Source organism: Pieris rapae, chromosome 14, assembly GCF_905147795.1.
Source record: "Pieris rapae chromosome 14, ilPieRapa1.1, whole genome shotgun sequence".
Taxonomy (NCBI): domain Eukaryota; kingdom Metazoa; phylum Arthropoda; class Insecta; order Lepidoptera; family Pieridae; genus Pieris; species Pieris rapae.
In genome coordinates this window covers 191,043-206,851 of record NC_059522.1, presented here as the reverse complement: position 1 = coordinate 206,851, position 15,809 = coordinate 191,043, and the positions used below count along the sequence as shown (strand labels likewise).

General features: G+C 33.5%; 3 protein-coding genes across 5 annotated transcripts; 2 read left to right on the top strand and 1 right to left on the bottom strand.

Moving 5' to 3' along the window:
* Nucleotides 1-141: 141 nt before the first annotated feature.
* Nucleotides 142-3,244, top strand: LOC110998360 (aldo-keto reductase AKR2E4). 2 transcript variants are annotated; one of them, XM_022266961.2, is made up of 7 exons: nucleotides 142-267; nucleotides 454-544; nucleotides 765-938; nucleotides 1,050-1,166; nucleotides 1,466-1,633; nucleotides 1,790-1,993; nucleotides 2,814-3,244. In XM_022266961.2, coding segments are annotated over exons 1-7 (936 nt in total). In that variant the 5' UTR covers nucleotides 142-265; the 3' UTR covers nucleotides 2,994-3,244. The 2 variants fall into 2 exon arrangements, with proteins under 2 accessions (XP_022122653.2, XP_045486971.1); XM_045631015.1 differs by having other exon boundaries at nucleotides 200-336.
* A 689-nt stretch (nucleotides 3,245-3,933) lies between these two features.
* LOC110998243 (putative tricarboxylate transport protein, mitochondrial) lies at nucleotides 3,934-10,876 on the bottom strand. Its single transcript, XM_022266789.2, has 5 exons — nucleotides 10,584-10,876; nucleotides 7,990-8,116; nucleotides 6,268-6,491; nucleotides 5,417-5,581; nucleotides 3,934-4,855 (listed from the first exon to the last, which is right to left on the bottom strand). The coding sequence occupies exons 1-5, from the start codon at nucleotides 10,777-10,779 to the stop codon at nucleotides 4,617-4,619; spliced, it is 951 nt and encodes a 316-aa protein (XP_022122481.1). The 5' UTR covers nucleotides 10,780-10,876; the 3' UTR covers nucleotides 3,934-4,616.
* A 138-nt stretch (nucleotides 10,877-11,014) lies between these two features.
* Nucleotides 11,015-15,407, top strand: LOC110998374 (SWI/SNF-related matrix-associated actin-dependent regulator of chromatin subfamily B member 1-A). Of its 2 annotated transcripts, XM_022267000.2 has the most exons (8): nucleotides 11,016-11,259; nucleotides 11,347-11,537; nucleotides 11,625-11,787; nucleotides 12,797-12,944; nucleotides 13,261-13,472; nucleotides 13,545-13,718; nucleotides 13,790-13,928; nucleotides 14,800-15,407. In XM_022267000.2, exons 1-8 carry the CDS (start codon nucleotides 11,179-11,181, stop codon nucleotides 14,889-14,891), a joined length of 1,200 nt encoding a protein of 399 aa, XP_022122692.1. In that variant the 5' UTR covers nucleotides 11,016-11,178; the 3' UTR covers nucleotides 14,892-15,407. The 2 variants fall into 2 exon arrangements, with proteins under 2 accessions (XP_022122701.1, XP_022122692.1); XM_022267009.2 differs by lacking the exon at nucleotides 14,800-15,407 and having other exon boundaries at nucleotides 11,015-11,259; nucleotides 13,790-13,936.
* Nucleotides 15,408-15,809: the final 402 nt, after the last annotated feature.

Genomic DNA, 15,809 nt, shown 5'->3' with positions numbered 1-15,809 from the left:
AATTTAGTTCCAGGGTTCCCGTCGGCAATGAGTCGTGGCGCGGACTATACTGTTGTATTGGTTATTAAAGATGTGACCATTTTCGTTTGGCAACACTTCACTTATCAAACATTTTTGAAGTGCTGTTAAGATGTCGGTTGTCACTGTCAAGTTGATTGTGGATTTGGTCATTTTTCGTCTACTTGATCTATAACTGTCAATTTATCAGTGTTTATAAATTGTAGGTAATGAATGATAACTTGATAATTCTTCAACAAGTTAAAACATGTACACTAAAAAATTCTAAACTCAACAAAATAGCAAAGTTTAACCATAATAGATTAAGAATTTAGAACTGTAAGATTTATTATTATAATTATTAAAATATATTTTATAATCTCTTGGTAAATTATGAATTGTATTTGACAAAGAGGTTTTTATTCGTTATATGAAATTTGTGTTTTTAAAATTCAGGAATATATCAGAAATAATGTCTCCGAAGGTTAACAAAATCAAACTCAACAATGGTATGGAACTGCCAATGATTGGTCTCGGAACTTATGCAGTAAGTGTCGCAACTTGGTTGTATCTCTTATCTCCTATCAAGTGTCCTAGCTGTTGAAAAAAAGCACTTAAAAATTAAGCTGATATGTAGAGGTCAATCAAGGTTAAAATAAATATTTGATCTGAAATATAGGATATGTAAGATGAGATGAAATTAATGAGGAATTGATATTTAACATTGTTATTTTTTACTACCTTGAATTTAATATAAAATATTATAGAGACAATGGGATGCAGGGGATGTCCAACAAGCTGTAGAGTGTGGTATAGACTTAGGCTACAGGCACATTGACACTGCATCTTGCTATAAAAATGAAGAGGAGGTAGGACTGGGCATACTTAATAAAATCAAGAATGGAAATGTATCTCGTAATGACCTTTTTATTACAACTAAGGTATGTACTCCTACATAGATTTAACTCTGACTTTATAGCCAGTATTTAAATAATATATATATATACTTATATATATATTATTTAAATACTGTGTTTTCTTTATTTTTATAGTTGTGGAACAATTATCATGGAGAGAATGAGGTAGTTCCGGCATTGAAAGAATCTTTAGAGAAACTGAAACTAGACTATGTCGACTTGTATTTAGTTCATTGGCCTATCTCAATCAATGTAAGTTTATTAAACATTTTTCTTAAAGCCAGCTAAAAATACCTATTGGATCAATAAATTTTTGTGTTAGTGATCTAACCTGGAATCAAACCCCATTCCCCTTATTTTGCTAACATTTAATAAAACTGTGCTGTGATTCAACACATTTACTAAAATAAATATTTTAGCTACATATAATGATAATGTATAAAATTTAATTTTTTTCCAATTACACTTAAAAATTAAAGCTATATGTATTAACAGATCTCAAAATAAATGCTTTGAGTCTTTTGATATATAAAGAAATACTATTTTTGTAGAATAACGGAGAAGACAAAGGGATAGACTACTTAGAAACTTGGTTGGGAATGCAACAAGCTTTACAGCTTGGTCTCACCAAAGCAATTGGTGTTTCTAATTTTAATGAAGAACAACTGGACCGACTGCTCAAAGTAGCTAAAGTTAAACCTGTTGTCAATCAAATTGAGGTTGGTTCACTTAAAAGAATTTGAAATACATATTATTCATAATTATTTCTAATTAAGTTTATATTATTTGAAATATCTGATACTTGGTTTTACAGATATTTTCTTAATTATATATTTTATGCCCTTTTTATATACAATATACATTTACATCAACAGGTCAACCCCACTCTTACTCAACATAAATTGGTGGACTTCTGCAAAAGTGTAAATGTTCAACCGGTGGCTTACACCCCTCTGGGACTCATGTCTGATGCTCGGCCTGAGTACGCACATCTTGATCGGATCAAGACTGATCCAAAATTGGAAGCATTGGCTGCCAAGTATGGCAAAACTCGTGCACAGATAGCACTGAGATACTTGGTGAGTCTTGGATTTAACTTTTGTCATTTGTAAGAACAATTGCACTTTTTGCTTTATTGGTCTTCCAACTTTCTCTACTTTTAATTTTTGGTGATGTGAATATTTTTCAATTTCTCCCACCCTATGTTTCTACCATTTAAGATTTACTATTGATATTGGTATTCATATATTTTCTAAGTGTGCCATATCGCAAATAACATTATTAAGAATTAGTTAGAATATAGCATACACTTTTAATAAGAGTTCTAGTACTCTATATAATATACACCTGTCTGTGTTAGTGTCTGGAATAAGACCGACGGCCCCATCCCCACTTTGTATAAGCCTATCACTTCAATTTTTTTCTTTAACAACCTTCTCTATATATTGTAATTTGATAATGATCACGAAAAAATATGGGTAATGACGGAAAATCTAAAAAAGTTTTTTATTTATTAAGAAGAATATAAAATACCGTCAAAATCTGTTACTACTGATGAGATTTGGTTGTAAAAAACAGTATTTATGGCCAGACTAGTTACTATATTCTTAGGGATCAGAAACGGTAAATATAAAAAAAACAAAGCACTTAAGTAACCAAGAAAGTTTTGTTCCTTACAAAATGACATGATGAATTTAACAATGAAATAATAATCGACCAAAACTTATAATTAACATCACTAAAAGCCGTATCTAATTCATAGAACAACAATAAAACACATTCAAAACGTCCGTCACGTCCGAGAGCCAAACGCAGAACACCCCAAACCCCAATCCGCTGTTCCACTCCTTTTTTTATAAACTCAATATATATATAATATATAGTGCTTTGTTTCCACAGGTTCAACGTGGTATTGTGGTTATCCCGAAGTCTTTTACGAAATCTCGTATGGAGGAGAATTTGAATATTTTCGAGTTTGAATTGACTGATGACGAAATGGCGCTGGTAGATAGCTTTAATATAGACCATCGGTGTGTGCCGGCCACTTCATTCGCTCACCATAAATATTACCCCTTTTAGTGTAATTAACATAGTTAATGTTATGGGGTATTGGGATATTTTATATTTACCACCAGTGAGTATATTCTAGTAGAGCTTCAAATTGGAAACTAATTCTGATCAAAATTCCTGTAAACTGTTTATCTCTCATGTTACGTAAGAGGATGGTTGTGATTTAAAAATCCCCGATTTTAGAGCTGTGATAGACTTCAATTAAGGATAAATGGTATTATATTTGTTCATGTGGTTAAAATAAAATTTGTTTCTATAGATATCGTGTTTGTTGTTTTAGATTTAAATAAACATTTTTAACAGATTTTCTAATCTAGTTTAAAAACTCTAGAATTCTATTAAATAAAATAAGTTTATTTTGGAACATAAGATCATCATGGTATCACTTATTCCATTATTAGATATTTATTGTTAGTACAATCCTAACACCTACACCATGATAACATAATTTTTTCCCTAATTTGTATATGTCGTAGCCAACTAGCTTAATCGGCCGTTTAATTATCAGCCTACCAGTTTAACTAACGGCCTGAAAGATTTTCATCTGTAGCGTTTGTTACAACATTTAAAAACTGGCTGGCTAATGCTCAGGCCATTCGTACGATAGAGCCATTATTTGGTAGAAATAAAAAAATATTAAATTTATGTCATAAAATTTTTTTTCATAAAATTAAATTGCTTAAGTCAAATTGCCGATGGCTGGCCATGCGACTTGTTTATACTACGTATTTGCGTGTTGTTCTCACGAGTATGTGAGTGCTCCTAGAACAACCCATTCACCATGCCTCCTGCTGATAGAGAACAACTCTTTGTTTTTATTTATTTTATTATTCTTTATTACTCAAGATGTTATATGAAACATGATGTAATTATTTTGTTTCTTGCACCACGTCCTACAATTTAAATATAAAATTATACATTTGGGTCGTTATTAGTAAATAAAACACCATTTAAATTTAATTGTTTGACAATTTATTTAAATCATAACAATAAATAAATAAACTCAACATTCAACATTGTAAATAGACATAAAAAATAAACCCAGAGCATTAACGGTTCAATCGTAGCGGAATGTCTCATCGAGATCTCTCGAAGTCAATTTAAAAAGGAGGGGACAAGGCATTCGTGTGAAAACGGATTCGAGAGATCTTAAAAAGTTAACAAAATCCCTAAAATGCACAGAAGATAAGAGAAATGCAAAATGTGGTCATATTAATATATAAATTCGTCAATAAATAAAACATGTCTCGAAAGCGCGTAACGGAAGGAGATTCTCATCTGATTTCTATTGTCCGAAATGGCCGACGTTTCAAAATACACAAAAACAATATAAAAATAAATCTTTATACAAAAATAACGCAATAAAATATAATAAAAGCATTGAAAAAGAAATGCATTTGAATTCTGATTCCTGGAACCCTGACACGGCGATAAGCTTACGATAACATCACATTGAATATTAAATATACGAACCTCACCGAAGGAACTGTTCACAGTTAACTTAATCTATTAAATTGGGTAACTTTAACATTCTGAATAATGCCGTCTTACGATTGCATTCGTTTCAATATTTCTCTCCATTTAGGAATTACCTCTATACAAATACAAAAGTCACCATCGAATAGTCAAGCTTTACTTCCAGACGTAGTTGAAGACGTCCATGATGCTGTCGTATATGGTGAAGGTGATGGCCACGTCGAACACCACCCTGCTGAGTCTCGGGACGGTTCCCTTGTAGAAGGCGCGGGGTCCCTCGTGCTTCCACGTCTTGATGAAGCAGTCCCAGGTGCTCTTGTATTTGGCGGCTTCGAGCCCCTGCATCCTGGTCTTCACCACGTCGATGGGGGTGTTTCCGAACACTGACGTCGCACCTTCAAACGAAAATATTATTTAATTAGACCACGACGAATTTACGAACTACGGAGGGAATCAAAAAATTATTGAATTATTCGTTCCCTAATTGCCATCAATTCTCATAAAATCTGATAAAAACCAAGGGACTGATTAGACATTGACCACGTCTTTGTTCCGGATTCGTTCCATTCTACATTATGTATCGCATATATAAATATACAGTGTAAACTCCATGTACTATCGTAACTTAATAACTACGACAATTGAGTAATAAAATATTTTTAAGTTCCTAAAATTATTAAAAGCTGGCATCACTCAATGCATGATATGAAAACTTTTTTTTTTTAAATACAAAAATATTACAGCCTTTTTTTTCCAATTCTGTTTTTACGTCTGTCCATTTAACGCCATAAAATGTCGTTATATGGAGTATACTTTATATAAATACATGAATTGATGCTATATTCATTACAGATTTCCATTTTTAGAATGATGTGAGACATAGCACGGACATGCATCTACTTTTACAACTGTGCGAATGGCACTCCAAGATCACAGAGTAGAAGACAATGACCCACCGGCGACACCTCCGAATAGAGCCACGATGTACTTGGGCACATGTTTGTCCCTGTCCCCGCCCTTGTACCAATCGCGGAGAGACTCCATCACGAAGAACCTGATGGCCTGGTTGCTGCCCTGCTTCATTATCGTCGCCGACACACCCTTGTATACGCCGCCCACGCCTAAAAAGTTTACATATTAAAGTGGAGAACCTCGCTCCGTTGTAATTATAAATTCTCTGTAACACATCAAAGACACAAACAAAATAATAGTATTCAAGGAATTTATTATCTTTTAAAGACTTTTTTAGTATTATTGATGGGAACTTTAGCGAGAGCTCAAAAGATTCGCCAAATCTTATCTAAGACGTCTCTTGACCTTTTCGATACGATCAAAGTTAAAAGAAGCAATTTCCAAATGTTTTTCGCCGAATTCGAATGAGCATTTTACATTTAAAGTAAGGCCACACTTTCCAGTTGTGATGAGGTCGAGGGAATTAATATAAAACAATGACATTTACATTATATTTGTAAAACAATGTTAACTATGTTAACTTGTTGGTTTCTTTAGCTAAATCATTAAAAATACATTATACTAATTCGTAATTACCATTTTACCGAATGGAAACATTTTTTGTTTATACATATACAGGAATTAATACAAACATAACGGAGATGCAACTTATAATAACACATTCAAATTATTTTGATTTAACGAGTTATGTCTGCCATAATAGTTATCTATAATAAGCACAAAACGGCTTGTTTTTTTATAGCACCCTTACTACTGCTAATACGTGTACGAGTATTTCAGTTGATAATGGCCGATTTGAGAGAAAATCTGTAGAAACATGTTATTATTCACTCACCTTCCTCACGCACAATCGTTCGTACGCCATGGAAGAATCCTTTAAATCTTGGCTTTTCCATCCTCATGTCATTGATGAACTTGACCTTAACAGTCTCCATGGGTGTGACTGCGAAGATAGCTTCGGCGACACCAGCTGCCAGACCACACATCAGCTTCCCCGAGTTCGATAGAGTACCATTTTCATTTACCATATAAAGCTTCGCTTGTTCGAATACTCCGAATCTGAAATTGGTACAAATGTCTATTCCAATTATGTTGCGGACTCAAATTTTGTTTACAGATTTCAGACACGCAGCCGTTATCAGTTATCACCTTAAAACCACGATATTCGTTATCTGTATGACTATTATTATAATATATGTATTTGAATCTGTCGATAAAATGAATGCTCTATGTTAGTTGACCTACCATTCGATATGGTTTCTGTAGTTTTAAGATTCTTTTATATGTTTCTTTTTGATGAAGTAAAACTACACACGAATACAATCGAAATACACGAGAATTTTCTATTAGACTAGAAATGGTTTAAGCGATTTTTTAATTAAATAAACAAGTCGGTTACCCGATGGCGCAGGGATATACTTAAATAACTTAGTACCGTAACAGTATATATGTATATCAAGTTATGCGAATTATCACAGGACACAAAACAATTTTAAAAGAAAAACGAAGAATTACCTCAATTACTCAAATCATTATATCGAATATTCATTATTTATGTACTTGATTTATATTGCAATACAAATTTCAGTTTCCGTCATAAGAAAAGACTATACCGCATTAACAAATTATTAAGGCTTGCTTCGGGTTACAAAGCTAGAAAGATTCTTGGTACGCGTACGACCTGAATGTCATTGACTATTGATTAAAACACTATCTTACATGACTCAATGATCTCCCTATCACTTAATTATTGAATTGCTCCACATAAGGTTTCGTGTTATGAATAATAATATGCTGCATACGTATATTTTGAGCAACAGGTTATATCCTATATATCTCACTTCATACATTCAGGCATTAGTGTTTAATAGGTAATATGTATACTTATGTACTGATTTTAAGTCAAGGTCAAGTATAAAGATAGATTAGGATACAAATACGGTAATCATATTCAGAGGAAACGCGCCATCGTTATCATGCACAGTACTTTCACACCCCCTGAAGGATTTGCTAAATGTTATAATAATATTAATATAAAGTACTCGTACAGGGCCAAAACACAGGTAGGTATGTGTAATATATTACATGCCGGTTAATCTTGAAGAACCAGTTGCGTAATCTATCGTCACAAAAATATATACACCGTTATTTTTTTTTTGCGACGGTTATAAAATAAACGTTTACTTTTAATAAAACCCTTACATATTCGTTTAGCATTCTTTTGTAAACTTAGTGTATTTATTTCATGCAGTAGAATGTCGGCGACCTTTAAAAAAATGTAATATATACTGAGACAAATTGAGAACGTTAGTAGCTTATATATATATATTATATGTATTGTAGCCAACTAACTTAATATTCTTTTATCCGCGGCGTAAACACAAATTGACAAAATAGAACTAATTAAACAGTTTACGAAAATACAAATAAGCCTAGTTAAGAGCATAGTTTGTAAAAATACTTTGGGAAACGCATGCTTTTAAAATAGCTAATCTTCCAGCTCCTTCCAGAATCCTTCCACCAAAATAGCAATTAGCTGTAACATGGTTGGGCTGACCTGACTGCAGATTTTGGTATAGAGCCATAGAGAAGCACGCTGAGACCGCGGTAGAGGCCGAGAAAACCATGACCCTTGACGGTTTTTTGGACGCAGTCAACTATACCCGAATACTTTTTGGTTCCACCTGGAATGGGAAATAAGAGATCTTTTAAAGTTTTTTAACCTAAAATGAAATTTGGTAGATAATCATAGGACTTAAATAGTTGTTTACGTATTCTTTTACATTAAAATATGCACAGCTGATAATTTTTCGAAATAAGTATTAATTCTTGCTCTCAATTTCTCAAAAGATAAATAGACTCTCGAGCTATTGAAGGGCTAGTCTACTCGACAGTTCTTGAGGATCTTGACCCAAGACCTAGTAAAGACAGTGATTTCCGCTATTACATTTAGTATGTATTTCGTTTATAAATTACACAAAATGTACATAAATAAATAAAATATAAACTCTGCACCTAGATTATTTTTCAGCTTGGTATTTGAATCGCGCTACATATGTGATAATTGATATATTTATTAAGTAGATACTAATTGTGTTTGCGCAAAACATATTTGTTTCGCTTGCGTGAGTTAGTTCCCCAAAATAAATTGTCTGTAAAAATAGAAGTTCTTGTTGTTTTATTCCTACGATATCAACGGTTACGTTAGAACTTTTATTTTGGACTAGATGATGCTACCTTCAGCTACTCCAAGAGTCGAATTTGAATGAAATTATGATATATATTAATAAGTAAAATGTCTGTAACTTGCGCGTTAATAAGCAATAAAAATAAAAATATTGCATGTATATTATTTCTAAACTTGATGATTCAATTGAATTTTAACTTAGATTCTGTATTTCTCTTTATACCTATGATATAAAGCCACACTCGTAGTTTGATAAGGCTTATCGAACTCAGCGCAAACTAATTTCTAGGTCAAGTTACCCTGGGGTCAGCCACCGCATTACCACTCGCATCGACGTCTCCTTGTTACGTATTAAAATTTGTAAGTCATTCAAACAAGATTATGTTTCTCAACGTGAAATTTAAAGTTGTCTAATATTTGGACTTATATTTGTTTAGGACTGTTTTTCCTGACGTTACAACTTACAATATATATTTTTCATATTTTACTATATTATACATATTACGTTAATCTTAGGAAATATTTCTTAAAAGTCACGTGCATCGCCACTTGCTATGCATCATGCGTACGTTTCTTTACAAGTCCTAAACGAAGTTCTAAAGAGCAGGGTTTAAAAATCAACACAAAATTTGATAGAAAAATAAGTTATAGCATGAAAGTAATGTTTTTTATCTCATTTGTAATAACAAGTCGGTCTAACAAGTATTTTTTATATTAAAATCGTTTGACAGTGCTTTAGCAACAAGCACATAATAATATATAGATCCCAATCGCATTATATTAGATAAGTCGAAATTTTATCAAATTTAAGTGTTTGTGTAACTCATTATCACTGAACAAATAAAAACTTATAATTGGGTTGGTTTCAAATTTACTCTACAAACAATACTGTAATGATACGATTAGCAAATTGGCGTTTTCGTAATCATACGAAATGAACACTAGTGTAAAGTTATTTGAATTCTATCCATAAATCGTAAACACTTGCATTCGCGCTTTTCTAGATAAGAGAATAATTAAAATATAAGTTAGATACATACATAGGTTTCATTACAATGTATAGGGTTCGATCCAAATACTCATTATTAGTCAAAATTTGTTTAGAATTTTAGACATATTATGTACATGTATCAGTCAGAACATAATTAACAATTGTAGTAGTGTTAAACTAGTATCAGGAAAATATTACGTACCGCGTACGTATATTCATATCTATATCTAAAATCATTCCAAGTAGTGATAACAGCATTACAACAGTTACAAAACAGATTTAAAATAGTTTAATAAAGAAAAAGATATGTTACGACAAAATGTTATACAAATACAAAATAAAGTATAATGGATATACATTATTTTGTAAACAGTGGATAAGAAGAAAGAACGTAATAAATACTGGAAATATGCAGAAAGTCATATTCCCTAGTCTTAGCCAAATTATTGATTAAATATCATAGGTAGATTTTGTAATATATATATTTTTTTCATTTAAATATTAGTATTGTTGGCCAAAGTAACAAGTCAATTAATTGCAAATTTTGTTGTGAAAACAATTAATAATTTATGCTAACAATATCCTTGAGGATAGTTTTCAATTTAATTGCCGTTTATTTGTCGTTAGCCGAGCAAAGTCCATGTTAAATAGGGTATTATTTTACAAGTGCGACTTGACGCCCGATTGTAATTTGTGGTAATAAAACCTCGTAAACAATTTCACGGCCAAGACCAGATTCTTATAAGAAAATATATATTTATTTCCGCCGCCAAACTACAGCTGAATAAAAATATATTTACTTAACATTACGCTGACCAATGACGTAAACACCGAACTTAGATTTTATTTTTGGAACAAAAAAATTCTCGCATTAGGTATAATATTTTACATAAGAGTTTATACGCATATTATTGAGTTGATAAAATCCAAATTTATGAATAAAAGTCCGTGTTTTATAACTATAAAAGCTGACCTTTTTCGTCTAATTGTAGTTGTGTTTTTACATATTCGGTCGGGAATGTAATACAAATTTCAATGCCACCAGTTATTCCGCCAGCGACTACTCCTTTCAATCCAACGGAACCACTTCCTGCCGCTGCCGCTGCTCCAGTCTCCGTCATCCATGGCCTGGAGAAAGGATTTTTAAAATTTCCCGTCTTAGAAGACATTATCGAAAAGTTCCAGTTTTATGTCGTATTAAACAACAACTGGAGCACGCGGCGTAACCCTATCAACACGGAGGAGAAAAGTTAACTGTACAGATTACGAAATTTATCATTTGCTAAAATGATAATTGACAGCTTCATTGAGAAATCGTCTAAGTTAAAATCGGTAAGTGTTAGATGTCATATATGAAAACTTTCAATGACAGATTAGACCAATGAGCATTGACATTTGACATTTGGATTGAGCGTTGATTCTGAAATTACACAAACTAGAAACTAATGTGTAAACTGTAAAGTATACAAACGAAACGACGAAGCATCTAGTAGGCGAAACCTACAAAGTACATATTGTTAAGGAGTACAATTATTTATTATAAATCAAAATAAATAAACGCAGCGATCATGGCGTTAAGAACGTACGGCGATAAGCCTATAAGTTTCCAAATAGAAGAAGGGGGTGACTTCTACTGTGTTGGCTCAGAGGTACACTACTTCCAAAATTAGATTATTTACATTTTAAAGTTGTAATAACACAATTTTTATTATAATGTCAATGTATTCAAATTACAGGTTGGAAATTATCTTCGGTTATTCCGAGGTTCCCTATACAAAAAGTATCCTGGCATGGCCCGAAGAACTCTGACAAATGAGGAAAGAAAGAGATTAGTTGATAATGGCCTGGGACCTCATGTTCTATCAAGTTCCGTCTCTTTGTTAAAAGCTTCGGAAGTTGAAGATATTATTGAAGGAAATGATGAAAAGTAAATTTATGATTCAACACCACAAAATATGAAATATTTTCCCTTTAAGATTACTGATGACTTTCTAATGATTAATTTTTTTGATAGATACAAGGCTGTATCAGTCAGTCAAGAAATGGCTACTCCAAGAGAAGGCAAAAGTAAGAAGCCTCATAATCCTTCATGGCTTCCGGTCATGCCTAACTCTTCACATTTGGATGCAGTACCACAGGCTACTCCTATCAGTAGAACTAGAGTTCATAATAAGAAGGTTTGCACCATGTGTTCTATTAATTACTTATTTGAACTCTTTAAAAACTGCTAATGAATCCAGCCATAATATGGCTACAATCCAGTTGTGCAAATCTATGTAATGGTTTCTTAAAATTTTATAGTACTTCTTTAGTAGGTAATTATTATATTAATACTGAAAGTATACAGAAAACCTTTTCACATCCAGAATCTAGCAAAGTCACATTACTGGGCTATTAATGTGCCTGCCTGATTCTTACCTATATGAAAAAATTATTTCAATACTATGCCTTAAATATGTCTAATGGAATGCCAAGGGGAAGCCCTTACTGTATCCTATATTTCTAAGGCTTTTAGTAGAGTTTGGCACGCAATCCTGTTAAGTAAGCTTTCATCATATATGTACTTTTCTCAATGTTCTCAGAATGCATGGATAATAAATGTTCGGCTATGCCGGTCAAAAAAACTTTGTTGAAAGATATTTATTCAGTTATAGTGTCATGATACAATGTTCAATCTGAATCGGTGGTTATGGTTGAACTTTTCATTGTTGTTTGGTTTGCTTGTTGTTTAAATTTTACCATGAGGGAAATCTAGTACATTTAACTTGAATAAATCCCAAATTTTGTAACATTATTACATTGCCTGATGATATGTTGTCGGTAAATCTTTGGAAGTTACCTCTTAAGGTGGAAGAGTCATTCATTCTAAGATCTAGGCTTAGGTTGGCAAATCTTGGTATTTTGGCAAAAGCAGATCTTTAAGCTGGAATGGCCCATCAAGTTCAAGTCCGTGTGTGGCGTGCTGCTGTCATCGTCTGGCCCTTGCTGCCTAGTTATCTAGATGCTTTGGAAAGCTATTAAGTCGCTATATATAAACAAGTCACAGATGACAATCACTCATTGGATCTTAATCAGTTCAGTTCAGCCTTGCAGTCGTCTATAGTTTGTACTCCGGAGCATCCTTCCTGGAACTGAAATTCATTCCCCATTAAAACTATGTCTAATATTAGTGTGTTTTTCAACTAGGTGCGCACATTCCCTCTCTGTTTTGATGACACTGACATGACAGCAATGCTGGAAAACGCATCACAGAAGCAGATTCTGGTGCCCATTAGACTGGACATGGAGATTGAAGGACAGAAGCTCAGAGATACTTTTACATGGAATAAAAATGGTATTACTATGTTGTTAAGATTTATAATAATATAGTTTTGCAGCTTGAAAATAGACATCGAAGAAGGCTATTAAAGTAGGAAAAATGATATAAGTTTTATGAGTAATATTGGTCATTGGTCAATCTTCCATGCCTTAGGGGACAATCCACCAAGCTGGCTGGGGATGAGTTATAGCTCTTCACCATGCAAGCAAAAATAGGAAGAATTAATTATAAATAAACCACAGACTGCTAAGTTTACACCACTTATATGCCTGTAACTTATGTTTAAAATGTGAGAAAGCAATTTTACAATGATAAATAAATTTTCCTCCAGAATCAATAATTACACCAGAACAATTTGCGGAGGTTCTCTGCGATGACTTAGAGTTGAACACTAGTACTTTCATCCCGGCCATCGCCACTTCTATCAAACAGCAGATCGAGGCATTTCCGAGTGAACCACCCGCCATACTGGAAGAGGCCACCGACCAGAGAGTCATCATCAAGCTGAACATACACGTCGGGAACACTTCTTTGGTAGACACTGTACGTACGATTTTCCACGATCGGCCGATGCACATTTGAAGACGCATTTAATAATCGATACACACGTTTCAGGTGGAATGGGACATGTCAGAAAAAGAGAATAATCCTGAACAGTTTGCGATGAAACTTTGCGCAGAGCTGGGCCTCGGCGGGGAGTTCGTGACGGGCATCGCATACAGCGTCAGAGGCCAACTCGGCTGGCACCAACGCACCTATGGCTTCAACGAAGCCCTACCCACCGTCGAGGTATTACCTCATTTTCTAATTTCTTTTATATGTCGTTTCTGCCACTGGTGTTTGAGCGTTTCACTTTTCAGACGCCATATCGGCAGCCGTCGGAGGCCGAAGTGTGGGCTCCGCACCTGGAGACGCTCACCAACGCCGAGATGGAGAAGAAGATCCGAGACCAGGACAGGAACACGAGGCGCATGCGCCGACTCGCCAACACCACGCCCGGTTGGTAGACATACAAAGACACTATAGACATACATACACACATACCAAATAGTTTGTCACAAAACACTGCGTATACTGTAGGTCGTATTTACTTAAATAGAAGACTTTTTTTAATTAATACATTATTTACGAGGCGTAAAACGTTAAATTATAAAAATAATTATTTTTATTGACAAAGTTAGGGATATTCCTGTATTTATTTTCATGATATTTTATTAATATCTTTCCGTTTGCTTTGAGCTAAAAGCGAACAAATAAAATTCACATTGTATTGTTTGTCTTAATGTTGTTAGACAATTGTTTTACATAAATGGATCGGTTTTGCAAAGATTTTTGGGAGCAAAGGGTCCGAACGGGAGGAAAACGGGTTAAGAGACTTACAAGTGTTCAAATTACGCTTAGGATAGTTTTAATCTATTACATAAGTATTAAGTTATTAATATTATACATTTGTATATTTATCTTATTTACATTTGATACTAAGTAAGTGGACTGTTGAATTTTTCTCACATTAAAAATATTTTTGTGAATTGTTTGTTTCATTTAATTGTCATTTGTGATTAAAACTCATACATTCTACTTACCATACATTCTTCATATCATACATGTTTACTATCATTACATTTATTATCATATCGTAAATGTAGAGTACAAATAGTATTGTTGTAAAAATCCAAATATGAAGTTGGCAATGTACATCTAGTACTGCGTCGATATTTCGTTAGACTAATATCAAAAACAGTGTATATACGGAAAAGATGCGACTGCAGATTTGTTGACGTTATAGAGACCAAAGCCGACTTCTTTGAGGCTTTTAGGAGTTTACCGTATCTTCAGTTCAGTAAAAGGTTAAATATCATCGCATTGACAGATGTCTCCCTGAGTCGAGCCGTGAACCGGCTCATTCGCGCTGACGATGCGCTGTTCCAGACCACGCCCGAGAAACGCAGAAAGAAGATATAAATGAGCTGCATTAATAGTCTTTTTAATTATTTAAGTTTCTAATTGATAGTTCGTTTCACCGTTTTGTGAAATTAACTAGAATTTCATAATCGTAGATCTGGTACTAGTAAAACTGTAACTTTGGTTATTAAGATCGTATTGAAGATTTTATTTATATGTCCCTTCTAGTTTTACATACTTATTTTACAGGGCGAAAGTTCGCTAATGCGTCGCCGGCCTTTTAAGACTTGTTACACTCTATTCTTAAAAAAAAATATTTATAAGAGCAACATGTAATAACAATCTGGTTTATATTCAGGGAAACCCTTATAAATAAAATGCTTATTTCAAGAAGTTTAAATTCTGACTACAGTAGAGTCTTTAGAGCAGGAAATGTATGTAAGGTGTTATATTGTTTGTATAAGGCATTCATTGATTAAAGTCATTACATATACTATGTCATATTGCACTTGGTAATTTAGTTTTGTATCGATATGATGTGATTTTTTTAATATAAATAAATGGACTATAAAATTATATTTGCCGTTTGTTTCATCCCGTTCTTTTATGTCTAACGAAGAGGGTTTAGACGCGTCTGTCATCGGTCGACGAATGCTGTACATAAGGACGCATTGATCATGGGTCGTTAATTAAACGAAATTACGTAGGTTGGTATGACTTTCAATGTGTAATATCCGAAGTGTTCGACAATTTGCATGTAGTTGCTGGGGTTTGAGGTCTGATATAGACGTTGTTTTATCGCTTTACCTAACTGAAGGACAGGAAATGAAAACCTATAAATATAAAATATGGAAGAAATTAAAAAGTACTACTCTCTCGCGGCCATCCGTTAATCGTTTCTTAATCGTTGTACAAAACATTTACCCATTACTTAGTGGAAATTTTCTCGGCCACAGAGGGGTGTGTCTATCGGTTTTT